Below are 19,026 nucleotides of genomic sequence, written 5' to 3' on the forward strand. Positions count from 1 at the left end.
TGTCGTGGAGTGAGCCTTTGCCTGTTGACATATTTAGGTGATCTGTTGGCTTCACTTACTGGTATTTCCGGCTCCTTCCCCAGATTTGGGAAGTTCTCAGCTATTATTTCCTTGAATAGGCTCTCTGTTCCTCTTTCCCTCTCTTCTCCCTCAGGAATACCTATAATTCTTATGTTACATTTCCTAATAGAGTCAGATATTTCTTGGACACTTTCTTCATTTCTTTTTAGTCTTAGTTCTCTCTCCTCTTCCATCTGGAGCATATCTATATTCCTATCCTCTATAATGCTAATTCTTTCCTCCATATTGTCAGCTCTGTTCTTTAAAGATTCCAGATTCTCCTTTATCTCCTCCATTGTGTTCTTCATCTCCATCAGCACTGATTGGTTTTTCTTTATGATTTCAATCTCTTTTCTGAAGAAACTCTTAATCTCATTGAATTGTTTGTGTTGTCTCATATTTCGTTGAGTTTTTATGATAGCTATTTTGAAATCTCTGTCATTTAGGTAATGCGTTTCTGTGTCTTCAGGGTTGGTTTCTGGGTGCTTGTCATTTTCCTTCTGGTCTGGTGATTTTATGTACCTTTGCCTTGTGGATCCTGTATTGGCTTTGTTTTTCCTCATCCCTGAAATATCTGGTTGCAATTTCCACCCACCACCACTGTGTGGGGTAAAGGGCTGTGTAATCGGAGCACCCTGTGCTCAGCCCCGGCTGTTTGCGGTGATCTGCCCCGTTGCTTGGTCTGGTCTGGTCAGCTGAGCTGTAGAGTCTGGCTTGCAGGGAGGAGGGGGCTCTCTCTTTTGCCGTCTTGGTCCCTGGCATGGGGGTCTTCTCATTCGCCCCTTGTTATCTGCTCTCTGGGGTGCTCAGATGTTGATGGTACCCCATAGCAGTTCTGAGTCCTCTGTGTGGGAGTTTCCCACTGGCTGAGAGCCCAAAGAGCTATGGTTTCCCCGCAGAGGGCCACCCCTCCCCCCTCTCTGGGAACCTCGAAGACCAGGATCGTTGATCTGATGGGGAGGGAGAGGAGTTCTCCTTACCTCTCTTCACTTCCTCTGGGGGCCCAGCACATTCCTCTCTCAGATGTGCAGCAGTGTGGATCTTTCTGATCTTGTTTTTGCTGTCTAGGATTCCGTCGTTGGTCTGTGACTGTTCCTTTTGTTGTATCTTATCGGGGGAAGAGTTTACGGGAAAGCTCACTCTGCCATGACGCTGACGTCACCCCTCTCTTCTCCCATTTTAACATTCCAAAACAAGTTCACCATACTAATGAGGCCGTCTTGTCAAGTTCATGTCTGTTTAGCCAAAAGTCATTCATGTACATGGTAAGATTTACTTGATTTTTTAACAAAGATAAAATGATGAATGGCTTTTTGTATTTCTGCCTTTCATCTATAAGGATCTTACATTATAATTTAATAGCTTCAGCCTGCTATAATAATTTAAAGAGCCTTTTGAAACTTGTAATATGCCATGTCCAACAGGATCTCTGCGCCGTCTCCTGCCCAGTGCTCCTCCACACTGCCTAAGAAACTTTTAAATGTTAATTGTTTTTCTGAAGAAAAACTTAGAAAGCAATCTAGAGCCATAATTGCCCTTGTAAAAAAAGAGAGGAAAGAATAAATAATACTGTATCATTTCAGGACTAATTTAATTTTGTCCACCAATTTAAAAATTGAACTATAGCAAAAATATTTTTGTAACAATGTGTAGCTTAGTTACATTAAAATATTCCTTTTATAGATATTCTTTAGATTATTTAATTTTCTTTCCATGTAAACTCTTTCCTAGTGTGGTAAACCTTTTCTATATGTCAAATTACCATTTACTTTCAAAAAAAATTGTGAAAGGGAAAGTAAGAAAAAGAATACATGTATAAGAATACATTTAACACTATAAAAATTTATATTAGCAAAGGAGAAATCATGCAATCTAAGTTCAATAGATTTTCTATTGAGTGACTATCCTCATATTAAAATATGTTTTATTTTAGAAACTATGTTAAATTTATAATTCTAATAAAAACTAAAATATTCCTTGATTATAAATTATTTCAGTGGCTGTTCTGACTTTAACAATGTCTCTCAGTCAGAAGAGACAGTGATTGTTTTCCTCATAATTTCTCTCATCCTTAACACAGACTCAAATGTGAGATTTCTAGAAGTATTACCAGAAGAAACATCTGACTCTCATGTGTTGTATCCATGAAGCATCTCCAAGATTCCAGATTACATGGGATAAGAAAAATCTCATCAATATACTTTCTAAAAGGTGTACTTCCACATAAACATTTGTTTGATTAAAATTAAGAAAAATCTTTCAAAATTTTTCCTTCATCCCCACCTTCCTCCCGATAAGATGTAAAGAAGAAACATTCACAATTTAGTTCTTACTATATGATTTTTCAAATTTTAAAAATAAAATTTCACAGGCCAGCCTGGTAGTGTAGTGGTTAGGTTCATGCGCTCACTTCGGTGGCCCAGGGTTTGCAGGTTCGAATCCTGGGAGCAGACCGATGCACTGCTCATCAAGCTATGCTGTGGTGGTGACCCACATACAAAATAGAAGAAGACTGGCACAGATGTTAGCTCAGGGCCAGTCTTCCTCACCAAACAAACAAACAAATAAATAAAATTTCAAGGCATAGCAGCGAACTAACATTTAAAAATGCACATACAGGCAGTCCCTGTGTAAGTATGTTCTGAACATTGGAAATGATGACCTGGAACAACTCTGGCCCGGTGAACCTGTGGCTGTACCAGCCTCTCTTCCCTCTTGCAAACCCTTGAGAGTTTCCTCTCCTTTCCACTTGAAGGAGAGACTTGCAGCACTCATGCAGCATCCTAAAGGTGGTGGCTCCTGGTATCCATGGAGTACAGAGAGTGTACAGGCTCCCTCTGTACCTTTTCTAGAGGAGCTGGGAATAGAAAGCCCTGTCCCCAGGCTTTAAGTCTTCCCGGATCCAGCATGTTATAGTTTCTGCTGCTTGGAGTTGGAGTTTAAATTCCCATTTCCCAACGTTTGGGAGAAGACAAGTGGTAACTGGCTATTTACCTTAGATTCTTAACAGATTTTCCCGGCGGCACGTAGTAATTAAGCTCCACTTTACAAGTGTATGTTTACATATGTTTGTATATCCCACTTTACAGTTCCGTGGGATGTTGGACATGTAACATGTAACAAATCGACATGTAACAGGAACAAGTATTTTGAGTTCCAAAGAATAAACTTGCTAGAAAATTTTGGAACAAGATTCATTAAAAATTGAGGCCATGCCGAATTCTTCTTATTTCTGCCAAATTTGTGAAGTTCTTTTGGAGTTTGTCATTGGTAGAAAAAAAGGCATACTTGCATTAAAAGACTTTTAGTTGCAGTTTTATCTTGGTCTTTTAGTTTACTATCAGAATGACATGATAACTATTAATAGTTAATTGCTTTATACATTTCTAGCATAGTGTCTTGTATATGATAAATAATCAGAAAAGATATGTTTCACATTGAATTGAAGTTGAAAATGAGACTTTTGAACATCTTTGTATTTAGTTGCTGAATTCAGGAACTGTGGCTGAAAAAAATCTAGGTTTGTAGAAAATAGTACAGTACTAACAGCACAGAGAACATTCAGTCACAGAAGTGATTCCAATTTTGTAGTTTTTGCTTGCCTGTATATTTTTGTATTAATATTTGGAAAAACCACAGCCACTTGATTCTACATTATGGTTTGTTTATTAATAACATGAATTTTACTCAGTAGCTATTACTTTTTTATGCTGTACTCCTAGGGACATGTGGAAACTATCTTTGACTGCAAATTCAAACCTGATGATCCCAATCTTTTAGCAACAGCTTCATTCGATGGCACTATAAAAGTCTGGGATATAAACACATTAACAGCAGTGTACACTTCCCCGGGTAATGAAGGGGTTATTTATTCCCTTTCATGGGCTCCAGGTAAGAAGTGTTTTATTAAAATTGGGAATACAATTAAATTAATTTCATAACTTTTATTTTCATTTGAATTATCTTCTTCCTCTCAATGCCATCTTGCTCCAAATGACTGTAGAGGCAAATGAGTACCAACATATTTGTTGGTTCATTTTTTGTGGGGACAGGCACTTTGATTTCCAGGCCCTACTGCATGACACTGTCATGTAGAAAAGCCACAGTAAATCGGGATGGTCTTGACCCATCTAATTTTAGCTGCATTTGTATAGATATGCCTTTAAAGGTAGAACACATTTTACATGAAGAAATTTCCCTTAAAATTTTCCTGTGAATCAAATAGATAAACATGAAAATAAAAAATTTATTTTCTAAAAATTATAATACATCTTTCCCCAATACATCTGTTTTGTAAATATGAATGATTATATATCATCACAGTTCAATTGTGACCCCGTAATTCTATGTAAATTCCACCTTTGTAATATTGAAGAACTTTTATGTCATAATACAGTCTTTGATCTCAGAAAGATGCTACCTTTGTACTTTCTTGTACATAAAGGAAAGAAGAGATGTCCTATGAAATCTCTGACATTTTCTCCCAAAACATTATTTCTCTATAACAAATAATTTTACACACCTAAATGAATTTTTCACTTTATAAAGTATGTAGAATGCTTTAGTTATTTGTCTTAATAAGTAACATATTAATTTAAAACCCACATATAATCAGGATATAGCTTATTTTTTAGCTTATCTCCTCATGCACAGGAATTTTTAGCCTTGGATTTATGGGCTCTCAAGGGTTTTAGATGTCTTCAGAGAATCAGGGAATCTCTTAGAATTCTATGCATTATTTTTAGCATATGTGTATATGTGCCTATATCTGTCAAAGATTATTATAGTAATCAGATTTTCAGGGAGGTCCATAATACAGAAAAGGTTAAGGACCAACCACTGTTTTATGCATCCTTCATCTCTCACAATGAGGAGAAGATCTAGAAAAAAGTTTTATTTCCAACTCTCAATGACAGTAGTTGTTCTTTTATGCAGAACATACTTATTGCCATTATAGATACAAGACTAATTGAAAAAAAAGTCACTTCACTGATTAAGAAGTGAGGTCCCAAAAGAACTAATTAGTTCTCTTACCTGCTCCCTTCTTCACATCTGTCTTTATTTTCCTTTTTGATTGTGACAGCCAACATTTATTAAAGAAGAGTCTCGGGTCAGAGAGGTTAAGAAGTGTACCCAAGATTACAAATGCAGCATTCGTGCTGGAACCAAGATTTGAACAATTGTCAGTTTGACTTTTAAGCCTGTGCTCTCCATCACTGCAGTGTGCGTCTTCACAGCAGGTCCCCTGGCTAGTGATACAGGAGTTGACCAGCCAGTGCAGTGACAGCAGTGTAGCAGCTGTTAGTTGAATATTCTTCCTCCTATAAGATGCATATAAGTCTCAAACCTAAAACTTAAATAGAAATTGTGACTGTAAAAACGATTGTTCCAAATCATAACAGAGAAGGCCTAATACTAAAGCATTATTTCATTCTCTACATTGAGAATTTGCCTCAAGAAAGTAAAAATGTTGGAAATTGGAAATTCTGTGATTTTTGTTTTGAAACATGACAACTGCTAAATCACTATCTTTAGGTAACTATGGGTGAAATTTAAAAGATTAACAAAGGTTAACATAAACGGAATTAGAGTAGGATATAGATTTTGCCTAATTTCCTCTATTTTTAGAGTAGATACCACAGGAAAAGGAAAAAAAAAACGTGCAAACAAATATGGAAACTTCTCCCTAATAATTTAAGAACCCCAAATGGGAAGAAGAATGAAATATGGTGAGGACTTATTTTTTTTAGTGTTTATAATCATTTACCACTAAGTAATTCCTCCATATTTCTACTCCTGGGTGGCAAATGACAACTGTTCTTCCTTCTAACAGAGTAAACCTCTTCTTCGACTGCCTTACAAAAAATGCTTAAGTCCTTGACTGCCTGCTAACCTAGAAGCAGCTTGATTTTCACAGATGTTTTAATTTCTTTAAAACAAAGAGCACTGTTTGTGTTTTTGATAGAGTAACTGAATTTTTTCATGTGTTCTGCTTACAGAAATACATTTCTAAACCTTAAAAAAATTACTAGATGATCAGAGAAATGTAATTACTGACTAGGTATGTGATAATATTGAGGAACTATTGATAATTTTTGTATTTGAGATTGTGAAGGTTCGATCATGTTAATAAAAGAATCCCTGTCTTGTAGACCTCCATACTGAAGTATTTATTGATAAAATGATATAAAGTCAGAGACTTGCTCAAAGAAATCTGGTAGGCGCTATAGACAAAACAAGATTGACCATATTTTGATCATTGTTGAGGCTGTATAATGGATACATTCATTATACTATCGTCTCTATGCTGGCATACATTTGATAATTTCCATTTTAAAAAATTTAAAAAGAACTACTTTGCAAATCTCAAGTCTTACTTTTTCAAAACTTACGTTTTTGAAAAGAATTACATTTGTGGCCAACATTTCATATGTCTAATTGTTTCCTAAGGTGATTTAAATTGTATTGCCGGAGCAACTTCCCGAAATGGTGCTTTTATTTGGGATGTTAAAAAGGGCAAAATGGTACAACGGTTTAATGAGGTAAGATGTATTTACTGCCAGCTGAATAACCTAATGTCTTCTACGGCTGCATATATTTTAAATGCTCTTCTGTCTTAATGTAATAGTTAATCACCAGGTGGCATTATGTTCTCTCAATTAGAAGAAAATCCAAAAGGACATTCGCTGCTAAAATGAATTCTGGAAAATGTAGATTAGTCTAAGATATAAAAATTCACCTAAAGTTACATTAGAGATTCAAAGGAATTTTGAGTCATTCTCCATAAAGTTATCCAGGCAAATATTCAATGGTTGGAAGAAGACTAAACTCAGAGCAAGTCCTAAATTACAGTCCCAATTCTGTTACTGGTTAGCTCTTGGCATAGGGAGAATCATTTTATTGCTTTGAACCTGATTCTGCACCTCTAAGATGGTGAAATTGGATTATATAATTTCTTAGATTTCCTTCCAGTTCTCAAATTCTATTGTTCCATGACAAGCCCTAGAAGCTCCCTCTTCCTATTTGTCGTGTCACATATTGTTCTTTTACTTCTGCATAGAGTTAAATTGTCATCCCATATTTTACTGAGTTCCATTAATATTTGGAAAATACATATGATCTCATTATAGTATGTTAGATATGAATTGAGGGAAATAGGACAGGATCTAGGATTGTCTGTCACTATCTTGAAATTTTATTCATTTCAAGTGATTACTGTTGAAGTTTATGAAATATATGACTGATTTGAAAATTGTTTATATATTTGAGCCTTTAAAACCATTTACACAAAAGACTGTTATCCCTTTGAGGATCAAGTAGCCTTGATCTTCTGGGAGATACTGAAGTAATGTGGCAAATGCAGACTATTACAGAAACTTTACCAACCACCAGTAAGCAATTTAGCTCTTCAGAAAAGGAAACTTTTCTGAAGTTTTTTTTGACCAAAGATTGTCTAGTTACATCCTCCCCTCTCTACGTAACGACAATACTCCTTCAGTTCAGCAATGTCCTCAGCCTGCCCTCTGCCCTCCGCATCACCAGGACAACACTTATCCCCTAAGAAATAGTGATATAAGAAGAAAACCCAAGAAGAACCCGAAAAACAGACTTTTGACTTAAATTCAAAAATTTTATCCTTGGGTGTCTTATGGCATCCTGGCATCTTGTGATCTGAAATATCTGCCCATTAGCACTAGAACAGTTCCAGCCTGATTCCAGCAACACAGCATCTTAGCCTCAAAGACGTCTCTTATAGCCATTCATGTCTTTCCCAGCATTCAATGGCATAGTTAAGAACAATATCAAAATTGCTTAAATCTAGGATAATAAATATGGGAAAAAATAACAATGGCAGCTTTAATTAACTAAATTACATATGCCTCACAAAAGGAGGTACAGGATAGTAGAGAGCCATACGTGCACTGTTCATGGGGATAAAGCTGACAGAAGGCCACCACTCTTTCAACTGAATGAGTACAGACTATTTCCATTTTTGTGTGCATTTTTATAAACCTTCCTAGTATGACCCCCAGAGAAGTAAAAATAGCAACTAGAGACCGCCTTAGTAAACCAGCCTTAAAACTCAGGATAAAAAGTCACTTTAGTCTCCCCTTAACAGCAGCCACAATTTAAGTACTATATAAGATTGAAGTGTTTTAAATAAAATTTGGAAATAGATTCATTGCAACATTTATTCACCCATAACCCAGCTGATGAATGACAATGCAACTATGGTATATTCTTTCTGTTTTTAAAAATTCTCATCATAGCAGCTGACTATATCCCTTTACCCTTCCCTAGTCCAAGAAAGCAGAGGAACCCGTAAATATAGTGATGTGTTGTAGGAGTACTCATGAATCTGTTCTCCTTTGTTTTTATAAAAATAAAACTTTGAAATTGAGAACAACCAGTCATAATAATTGCTTGCACTATTTATAACACTGTGCTTGTAGTAGCACTGGGTTAGAAAGCAGATAGATAACTGTCTTTATCTCCAGATTGGCATTTACAGGAAAAGGCATTAAGCAGAGCTTAATTCTACAGATGGTTGAAGAGGCAGATCCTGGCTCTTTATTAGTGTTTATTAGTGTCTATAAAAAGAACGAGAGCCGCCCAATTTATGTCTTAAAACAGTGGTTTTGTTTCTTAAATGTGACAGCTTTACACATTCTTAAAGTACGTTCAGCCGTGCACCACATAACAATGTTTTGTTGGATGACGGACTGCATATAGGACGGTGGTCCCATGAGATTAGTACCATGTAGCCTAGGTGTGTAGTAGGCTCTGCCACCTAGGTTTGTGTAAGTGCACTCTAGAATGTTTGCACAACAGTGAGCATGCCTAACAAAGCATTTCTCAGAACGTGTCCCCGTGGTTAAGCCATGCGTGACTGTATCCAGATTTCTGCTACTGACGGTAATGTCTCTGTTAGCATCATCTAGAGAAAGTTCCTAATAGAAAAGTAATACTTAGAAGAAGTAAATAAATAAGAGAAAAAAGGGGTGAATTATTTCTTATTGATAGGTATTTTGCATTTTTTGAAGCACGGAAAAAATGGAATATTCTGCATTGCCTGGAGTCATAAAGATTCCAAAAGAATAGCAACCTGCAGTGGTGACGGTTTCTGGTAAGTACTATGTATGAAATTACATTGTTTGTAACAGATACATTTTATAATACCAGTTGTATCATGTTTGCAGATAGTATATTAAAATATTTGATAATATTCCATTAATACACCTCTACCAACTATCGTTTTATTTATAAACCTATATTATTGCTATATCAGTAATAAGTAACAGTGCAATGATGTTTAAAAATAAATGAATAAATAAACAAACCGGTAATTGCTTTCTAAATGAAAATACTACCTGAATTATAACTAAAAGACTGTGAATTGCCTCAAAGAAACATCAAGGACTTTTCACAAAAAGTCTCTATAATTCTCATCACATTTTGGAGGGAGTGGTATCTCAGTTGTACAAGTGATTCAAGAGATATCACGGGCTCTAGATCCTTGTTCACAGTTTTGTAGATGATATTATTTACAGAAGGATAAAGAGCCTTTGCAGAAGGAATACGGTAATGCATGTGGGACATGCCTTTTTTCAGAAACTGACTAACTTTTCTGACCCTGTGTTTCAGAAATATGTGCTTTCTTAATTCTGTTAAGTCCCAGGAAAAAGCAGCTTTCTGAAAAATATTTGTAAGAGAAGAATTGACTTTACGTTAAAAAATGTTTTCAATCGGGCCGGCCACAGTGGCACAGCGGTTAAGTGCGCACGCTCCACTGCAACGGCCCAGGGTTCGCAGGTTCTGATCCCGGGTGCGCACCGATGCACTGCTTGTTGAACCGTGCTTGGCGGCGTCCCATATAAAGTAGAGGAAGACGGGCATAGATGTTAGCTCAGGGCCAATCTTCCTTAGCAAAAAGAGGAGGATTGGCATTGGATGTTAGCTCAGGGCCGATCTTTCTCACACACACACAAAAAAATGTTTTCAATCAGATGATGCTGCCCTGTAGCTATAGGTATTGTCGGCTTTGACAGGTGGTGTAGACACTCATGGTTGTTGAGAATATAGTCAAGTTTGTCTCCTATTAGATTTTGCTATACCCAGCCCAGTTTTCTCATCCTCACTTTTTAATTTCAATGGAAAAGACAGTAGTTATGTAAACCAAAGATCTTTACCAGGAAGTTAAAATTTTCAAAAATAACAATATTAGTCATTTTTTCCCTTGAAGAGAACTATTTGCTAGTTGATACATACCAAAAATACAGGAATGTGCCCAAGAGTTTTTTGATGCAGTGATACATAATTAGCTTTACCATATACTTCAGGGCACTACTTAGATAAATACCACAGTCAATGACTGAACATTCATAAGCACATGTCACCACCACTCGCCAGTAACCTCAGAAGTTTTGGTGGGCCTAATGATGTTTTAGAAGGTCTTTCCCAAAGACTTTTAAAACCCTATAATACATTAATTTATGCACAGCTTTTTTTTCCCCCTAATGCAATCAATAGCCTTTCCATTATGGTAATAATATAGTAGGGATTAGAGCTTCTTTTATTTTTGCAGTTAAAGTATATAGGACCCTTTTGGGGAGAAGGGGTCCTTTGAATTCTTAGTAATATCATTCACAATATGCCACGAAAATGTTATAACTCAGATGTCTTGGACTTGGTGTAATAGTACATGCAACCAGCATTATCAGTGAGGTGTTTTAAATATAAATTTTGAACTGCTAAATTTTGAAACTGAAAATCTAATGCTGTGTTAGTTATATCATTATGTTTTAAAGTATATATATTAAACAGTTTTTCTCAGTTAAAAAAATGTTCTATAAGAAATAGTTTCTAAATCAAAGTTTATCACCTTTCAATTGATTTAAATGGATTACCATAATTAATACTATGTGATGTAAATAGACTTACTCATAATTGGTAATTTCATTTACACAGTACTTTTAAATGTTCCTTGTGCTTTGCAGACAAGGTCTCTATCCTAAAATACTTATATTTGAATTCTACAATTCTGGCTTTATTCCCTTGAATAATGTATTTAGAATGTTGGTTTTTTCTATTAACATATTATACTTAATTTCAGTATTATTCGAACGATTGATGGTAAAGTGCTCCACAAATACAAACACCCAGCTGCCGTGTTTGGGTGTGATTGGAGCCAAAACAACAAGTAAGTAATTTTTTCCTGAAATAACTAATAATTTCATTTCAGAGATTTTAAGTAACCATACAGTTTAATGTTATTCCCATAGGTAATACTCATCACTCTTTTTAGGTAATATTCCCCTTGCCTAGCCTTGTGATTGCTTGTTTATTTTAGCTAATTTTATTCCATGAAGTTTTTACATGACTTAGAAATATTGATTTCCTGCTTTCAAAACAACTTTCTGATGCTTTAGTATCAGAACTAATGAAAAATGGAAATCAGTCCAATCTACGTGTGGCTTCCACCATAGAAATGGGGCCCTTCCCTCTAAATCCTTTAGGAATCTCTGCAATGGTATTGTTCTGCCATGACCTTCTATTGCCCCGCACCTAATGCTGATGCCTCCGCACTGGATGATGTTCCCAAGATGTGGAACTTAGGTGGATCGTTCTGAAAGGTCAACCTTGCTTAAGAGCCTAGTATTTACCATGTAAAAATCAGCTTAGATTTAAAAATTAGTCCAAGTCAAACCTCCACTGAAATTGGTCCTTCAAGTCACTGCACGTCCAAGAATCCTCAAATCTGTTTCAAACCTCTCTGTGATGAGATATAAATTATATTTAAAAATTCAAACTTTCTTTAGATATTGTGAAAACGATGTGAATTATCTTATGTTTTTCCATATTACGGATGGAAAATATACATATTAAAATATTAAAACTTTAGTATACTTGTGTTCTGAGTCAAATCACATATTATACAAAATGATGGATCTATATGTATTTCTTCCAGTAAACATAGAAGAGTTTATAACAACACTGTTAGAGGCTATATGCAAAATGGGCTCCTCCGCAGTATTTCCCATCTCAGTGGCCTGATAATGCTAACAACAAATCCTTGGCCTCTTCTTTTATACTTTATCATCTCTCAATTTCCATTTCCAGTCAACCATCAATTTCTGTCATATCCTCCATCTAAATATTCTTCTTTTTCTAACCATGCCACTTGCCACTAAACCAATATTTGCTTTTGTTTTTGAGCTTCCATGAAAGTCTTCTAAATCAGTTCCAGAATTCACACCCTTTATCATCACTTCCTCTCTCCCACCTCCCCTTCTCTATGTTGCAGTCAGAGTGAGCATTAAATACACAGATCTGAGCATACCATTCTATTGCTTAAATCTTTCAGTAGTTTCCCACTGATCGTACAATAAAGTGCAAAATCTCAGCAGGCCCTACAAGGAAGTCCCTGTATAATTAGGTTCCTGTGCACTTTAGCAATATCATTCCAAGCCTTGCTTCCCCCTTGTTCTTTGTCTCTAGGCACACTGGTTTTCAGTTTCTTGAACTAGCCAGCTCTTTTTCACCCCAAGGCTTTCACTCATGTTGTCATGTTTATCTAGGATTCCACTCCCAGCTCCACACCACGCCACCCACCAGGGTTGAATATAGATAACTTCTCCCCATCCTTTAGCTCTCAGCTTAAAAACCACTTCCACACAAAAGTCTTCCCTGACCCACAGATTAGGTAAAATTTCCCTACAATGTACCTTGGGAGCGCTTAACACTATAAAATTAAATTTTAGTTGCGAAATTGGCTGTCTCACCCTCTAAAATGTAAGCTCCATGAGATCAACAACTGTGTTACCTAATTTTAGCAGTATATTCTTAGCAAAACACTGTGCTCCTAACCCTCACTGTGCCTTGAAAAAAAATTTTAATAAATATTTTAATAAATATTTGTTCAGCATACAAATGGATGGAATTTTCTTGCATCTGGCCAACAGAACAGTTTCACATTCTATTTCTCTGTTTTATAGGGTTAATAAGCATTTGGCCAGTTGAAATAAAAATTAAACATTATTGCAGTATGCTTTGTTCGTTAAGAAAGCCTTTTTTAAAAAAGTCATTTGTACCTAACTATTATACTTACAAGCAAGCTTACCTAGTAAATTTCATTTTTATTTTTAAAAGTCTTTTCAAATTTTTCTAATTGCTGTATTCATATTCCACTTAGCATCTTAGGTGATAAGTGAAAAACATCTTGAGCTTATAAAAATTTATTCATAAGATATCTCTGAATTTATGATTTAGATGTCTGTATGTACATTCTTTGAATTTTTATTATTTCACTTCTGATTTTATATTTATGTATCTGCATATACATATATAAAAATACATATAAAATATATATATAAATAAATACATATATAATATGTATAATACAAATGCATAATACAAATACATACGTAAAAAATAGAATCATGTATCTGTGTAAATATTGGTATTATGCAAAATATATTTTCCCACATATAGAAACTGGCCCGTTTATCAGTGGGCCTTGGGCAGATATAATCTGTGCATTTACAGATTAGCATGCCAGTTTGCAAACTGGTGTATTTCTGCATATGGGCTTGAATAAATGTAAGTATTATAACCCATGTGACAAAAATCAACCATTTGAAGTTTAGGGAAGGTTTTGATGACAGTTGGATCCAAAATGTGTAACTTCCCCTCTTTACCTTTCAAATGTGGGGACTGTTTATGTGATTGTTAATGTTCCCCAGGGAGACTGTGTTCTGGCGGACACTTGATTTCCCCAGGTCTGCCTGGTATTCATAATTGCTTTTGGAACAGTATTCCAAGGGTGACCACTAGGGTACAAATAGTCGCTTAGCTTATTCTTACTCTTTTGAGGATTAGGAGCCAAGATGATTGAAAGATCATATTCACATATATTTCCAGAGGATCCTTAGTTGGATCATACAAGGTGATCCCCAACCTTGTATGGTGACCTCAAGGTGGGGAAGCCACCAAAGAGAATTGGAAAACCATTGGTGACTTGCTGTCAGGTGAGACAACCCAGGTCTGAGGGGAGCTTTTCCAGCATCCTTCCAGGGGAAACATTGCCATTTGTACCCATGCCACAAGAAATTTACCAGTAGTCAGGGCGTGTAGTAATTAATAATGTGCTTACCAACAAGTAAGCAAATCTCAACCACTCACCAATGGAGACCCTTCTTAAGACCCAATAGTTAAAAAATATAAAGTTCTGAGAAATATTCAAGAAGTTATAAATCTGGACATTTTGAAAAAGAACCTAGAGAAATATAAATACCGTTATCTGTGATCTAAGATAAATAAAATTAAAATTCAACTGTTTAAAAGGGAACATACAATGGGGAAAAGAAAGTCTCTTCAACAAACGGTGTTGGGAAAACTGGATAGCCACATGCAAAAAAATGCAAGTAGACCCTTACCTTACACCATACACAAAAATTAACTCTAAATGGATTAAAGACTTGAATGTAAGACCTGAAACTATGAAACTTCTAGAAGAAAACATAGGCAGTACGCTCTTCGACATCGGTCTTAGCAACATCTTTTCAAACACCACGTCTCACCGGGCAAGAGAAACAATAGAAAAAATAAACAAATGGGACTACATCAAACTAAAAAGCTTCTGCACAGCAAAGGAAACCATCAACAAAACGAAAAGACAACCTAACAATTGGGAGAAGATATTTGCAAACCATACATCTGATAAGGGCTTAATCTCCAAAATATATAAAGAACTCATGCATCTCAACAACAAAAAAACTAACAACCCAATTAAAAAATGGGCAAAAGACCTGAACAGACATTTCTCCAAAGAAGATATACAGATGGCCAACAGACACATGAAAAGATGTTCAAAATCACTAACTATTAGGGAAATGCAAATCAAAACTACAATGAGATATCACCTCACGCCCGTCAGAATGGCTATAATTAACAAGACAGGAAACAACATGTGTTGGAGAGGATGTGGAGAGAAGGGAACTCTCATACACTGCTGGTGGGAGTGCAAACTGGTGCAGCCACTATGGAAAACAGTATGGAGATTCCTCAAAAAATCAAGGATAGAACTACCTTATGATCCAGCTATTCCACTGTTGGGTATTTATCCAAAGAACTTGAAAACACCAATTTGCAAAGGTACATGCACCCCTGTGTTCATTGCAGCGTTATTCACAATAGCCAAGACTTGGAAGCAACCTAAGTGCCCATCAAGGGACGAATGGATAAAGAAGCTGTGGTATATATACACAATGGAATACTACTCAGCCATAAGAAACGATGAAATCCAGTCATTTGTGACAATATGGATGGACATTGAGGGTATAATGCAAAGTGAAATAAGTCAGAGGGAGAAGGTCAAATACCGTATGATTTCCTTCATTAAGTAGTAGATAATAACAACAATAAACAAACACATAGGGACAGAGATTGGATTGGTGGTTACCAGAGGGGAAGGGGGGAGGAAGGAGGGTGAAAGGGATAATTTGGTACATGTGTGTGGTGATGGGTTGTAATTAGTATTTTGGTGGTGAACATGATGTAATCTATGCAGAAATAGAAGTACAGTGATGTACACCTGAAACTTTTACAATGTTATAAACCAATGTTACTGCAATAGACAAAAAATTAAAAAAAAAAAAAAAAGGGAACATTGAGAGAGAAACTCTTTTTGTACTAGGGCAGTTTCTGCAAATGATGTTTTAAGTAAGTTTTTAGTCTAACTTCGTTAAGGAAGCAACAAATTCTAGTTTTAGAAGTTAGAACTGTGTACATTTAAAAATTATCAGTAACAAATAATATCAAATTTTTAAATATTTTAATGTGCCATTGGTGATATTTCAGAGACATGATAGCCACTGGCTGTGAAGACAAAAATGTTCGTGTCTATTATGTAGCCACCAGCTCTGATCAACCATTGAAAGTGTTCAGTGGGCATATGGCAAAAGTGTTCCATGTTAGATGGTCTCCTCTGAGGGAGGGAATTCTCTGCAGTGGTTCTGATGATGGGTATGTATTTTTGGATTCTAATTTTCTAGTCCTTAAAATTATAAGCTTATAATTTTCTAGAAATGTACTTTATTTATATTATCCAACTTATACCTGGAAATATTTAAAATATGTACTTAACAAGTAGACAGTTAATGAGAACCTAATGGCATTCAACCAAAAATAAATTTTTCCATGCTTATATTATCATCATATTCATGATTTCTATTTCCTTACTTATTCTGCTGACTACGAATGGTTGTATCTATCTTATTAAAAAACTTATTAGCAACAAAGTTAACAGAAACAAAAATTTTAAAAGGATCTGTTGGGAAAGGGGAAAAGATCTGAAACAAATCTCTGTAAAATATGGAAAAGAGTTTAATTTAAAAAATGTTCTTGTGTTTAATGTGGAAAACAGCTGTACTCTGTTTTCACTAAGAATGGAATAAAAGAAAATGAGGATATATTTTAGCATGAAGAGAAGATACTTTAGAAATTAGTGATTTAACATTTTTTTCTGGGTTTGTGAAAATTTCTGAAATCTTTTCAATATATTACTTTCAAACAAGATAGATTTGCAAGTACAGTTTGGTCACTGTTTGAATATGAGATAATATTAGGTAAGAAAAATCTTACTTTATACAGGTAAAAGTCATAGTATATAGTAACCATAGGTTTAATATTGAATAAGCATTTTCATCTTGAAATTTTGGCATAAATCCAAATTTAGTAAGGAAAACAGTTGTGAGATTTTTGTGAGTTATTACTTGAAATATTACTTATTATAAGGTTATCAGGTGAAAGTGAGTATGAATTCATTTATGAGATTGTTCCAATCTCTTAACACAGACTTTGGCATCTAAATTCTATCTTCAAGAAAAAAAGTATAATCTGTAATCATCGTCTAAGAAATATTTGTTAGAAAGATAGCAGTAAGCATTTTACTGACTTACGGTAATGAAAGTTTAAAGGTTTTACTAAGTTCTAGTAATTGGTCCCTTTAGTAGCCATATAGATGAGTAGTGTTAACTGATGTTATCTAGCACCTTTAAAAAAAGTCAAAATTGTAGGGAAACCATTAATTGCCAGTGTGCTCATTAGAGAACTCACAGATACTATGCTTCAGCCTGGAAGCCTCAGGCTCTCCTTATGTACAGTGGGGCCTATAAAAACTTTTCTTATGTTTGACTAAAAAGTATACATTAGGCCTTCAAAGCTTGATGTTTGTCTAATCTAACTTATGTCATAAAAGCAAGGATGCCTGTTCTAGTGCCTCCTACGATGACATTAAAGAATTTTGATACAAATCACTTAATATAGTCTTATTTATGAAAGTCTGATATCAACCAAAATAATTTAAGTAGTAACATATACAAGAAATTAGTAACAAAAAATTAGATTATGGTATGCCTGGATACATTGTACTGTCCTAGTGTAAGGGGAGGAAGAAGAAAAAAGTCTTTTTATATAAAGCAGAAAGAGATGTGCCTTAAAGAAATAAAAATATATCTGTGTCTCCTTTATGGTTTAATATAACCTTTGAAGTAAAGTCCTGCGCCGAATAACAACGCTTCAGTCAACAACAGATTGCATATATGATGGTGGTCCCATAAGATTAGTACCATATAGCCTAGGTGTGTAGTAAGCTATACGATCTGTAGTATGGGTTTGTGTAGTAGGTTTGTGTAAATACACTCTATAATGTTTGCACAAAGACAAAATTGCCTAACGATGCATTTCTCGGAACGTACCCCTGTTGTTAAGCGAGGCATGACTGAGTTCATATTTTGGTATTATCAGGTTGATATAAACCTGTGACTAAAAGATTATTATTAATTGTCCAAGTAAAATTGGCATTTGAAGGTCTTAAATTGATTTTGAGTTCAAATTTTTTTCAATAACATTTGTACTTTGTACAATCAGTAGATGCAAGTAATATCATGAATCCAGTTATATTTAAATTTTGTACTTGATCTGCAAGTGATTCCACATTGACTAAGCAACTTAGTTTACTGACAAATCATGAAGGAATGATTTACTGTATTGACAAAAGCATAGATATGAATTGATTTTTCAAATAATACACATCATCATACATGCTATATTATCATGATTTACAAATAATTTGAGTGCTCTTAAATTATTGTATCCATGTTATTAGTCATATTTCTTCTTTGGTTTTATCTGTTCTGGATATTTCATTTTAAGAAAGCAATTTTTTAAACCCACAAACTGTGAAATAGTGTATTTAGTATCAGTAGTAAATGATCAGAAAAAGCAAGAGAAAAAATTTTGGAATAGGTTAGCTCTAGCCTAATTATTTGTTTCCATCTGCTCTAAAGAAGAGAATCTTAACGTATCTTGAAACATAAAAGCTTTTTCTATATACTAAGAAATAATCGTTGTGCTCAATGAAGAATATGTTAATATCTAGATAAATTATAACTTGAATGGTATTATATAATAAAATTCTGTTTTCAGTTCTGTGCGAATCTGGGACTATACTCAAGACGCTTGCATAAACGTTCTTAGTGGCCACACTGCACCGGTGAGGGGCTTGGTGTGGAATACGGAGATCCCCTATCTGCTGATATCTGGCAGCTGGGACTATACCATCAAAGTATGGGACACTCGAGAAGGAACTTGTTTGGATACTGTGTACGACCACGGTGCAGATGTATATGGTAAAGTGTTTTTCATGTACTTTTAAATTTTACTCTATTGATGATGATGAAAATTTCTGAGCAAAACAATATTTTTTGAAAGTCTTTTAAAATAAAATAAGTTTAATAAAAAAGTAAATAGAAAGTTTCATTTTAAAATAACATTTTTCTCATTAGAAACTATACATGTTTATTACCGAAATATCAGAAGACACAGAACATAATAGAAAATGTTATCAAAAATTACCAGAACATGATTGTTAGCATTGTGGTGTCTTTCTCTCTATCTCAGCAGGTG

General features: G+C 35.0%; 1 protein-coding gene across 5 annotated transcripts in view; it reads left to right on the forward strand.

Moving 5' to 3' along the window:
- The window catches only part of WDR17 (WD repeat domain 17), an 87,673-nt gene that overhangs the window by 42,780 nt on the left and 25,867 nt on the right, over positions 1 to 19,026 (forward strand). For 3 of the 5 annotated variants that reach the window (XM_058524927.1, XM_058524928.1, XM_058524929.1), the window contains 6 exons: positions 3,783 to 3,951; positions 6,511 to 6,602; positions 9,105 to 9,187; positions 11,174 to 11,260; positions 15,919 to 16,083; positions 18,547 to 18,749. In XM_058524927.1, coding sequence (XP_058380910.1) covers positions 3,783 to 3,951; positions 6,511 to 6,602; positions 9,105 to 9,187; positions 11,174 to 11,260; positions 15,919 to 16,083; positions 18,547 to 18,749 — 799 coding nt within the window. The remainder of the gene's footprint in view (positions 1 to 3,782; positions 3,952 to 6,510; positions 6,603 to 9,104; positions 9,188 to 11,173; positions 11,261 to 15,918; positions 16,084 to 18,546; positions 18,750 to 19,026) is intronic. The other 2 variants (XM_058524931.1, XM_058524930.1) reach the window with 1 other exon arrangement.

This window comes from Diceros bicornis, chromosome 29, assembly GCF_020826845.1.
Source record: "Diceros bicornis minor isolate mBicDic1 chromosome 29, mDicBic1.mat.cur, whole genome shotgun sequence".
NCBI classification, from domain to species: Eukaryota; Metazoa; Chordata; class Mammalia; order Perissodactyla; family Rhinocerotidae; genus Diceros; species Diceros bicornis.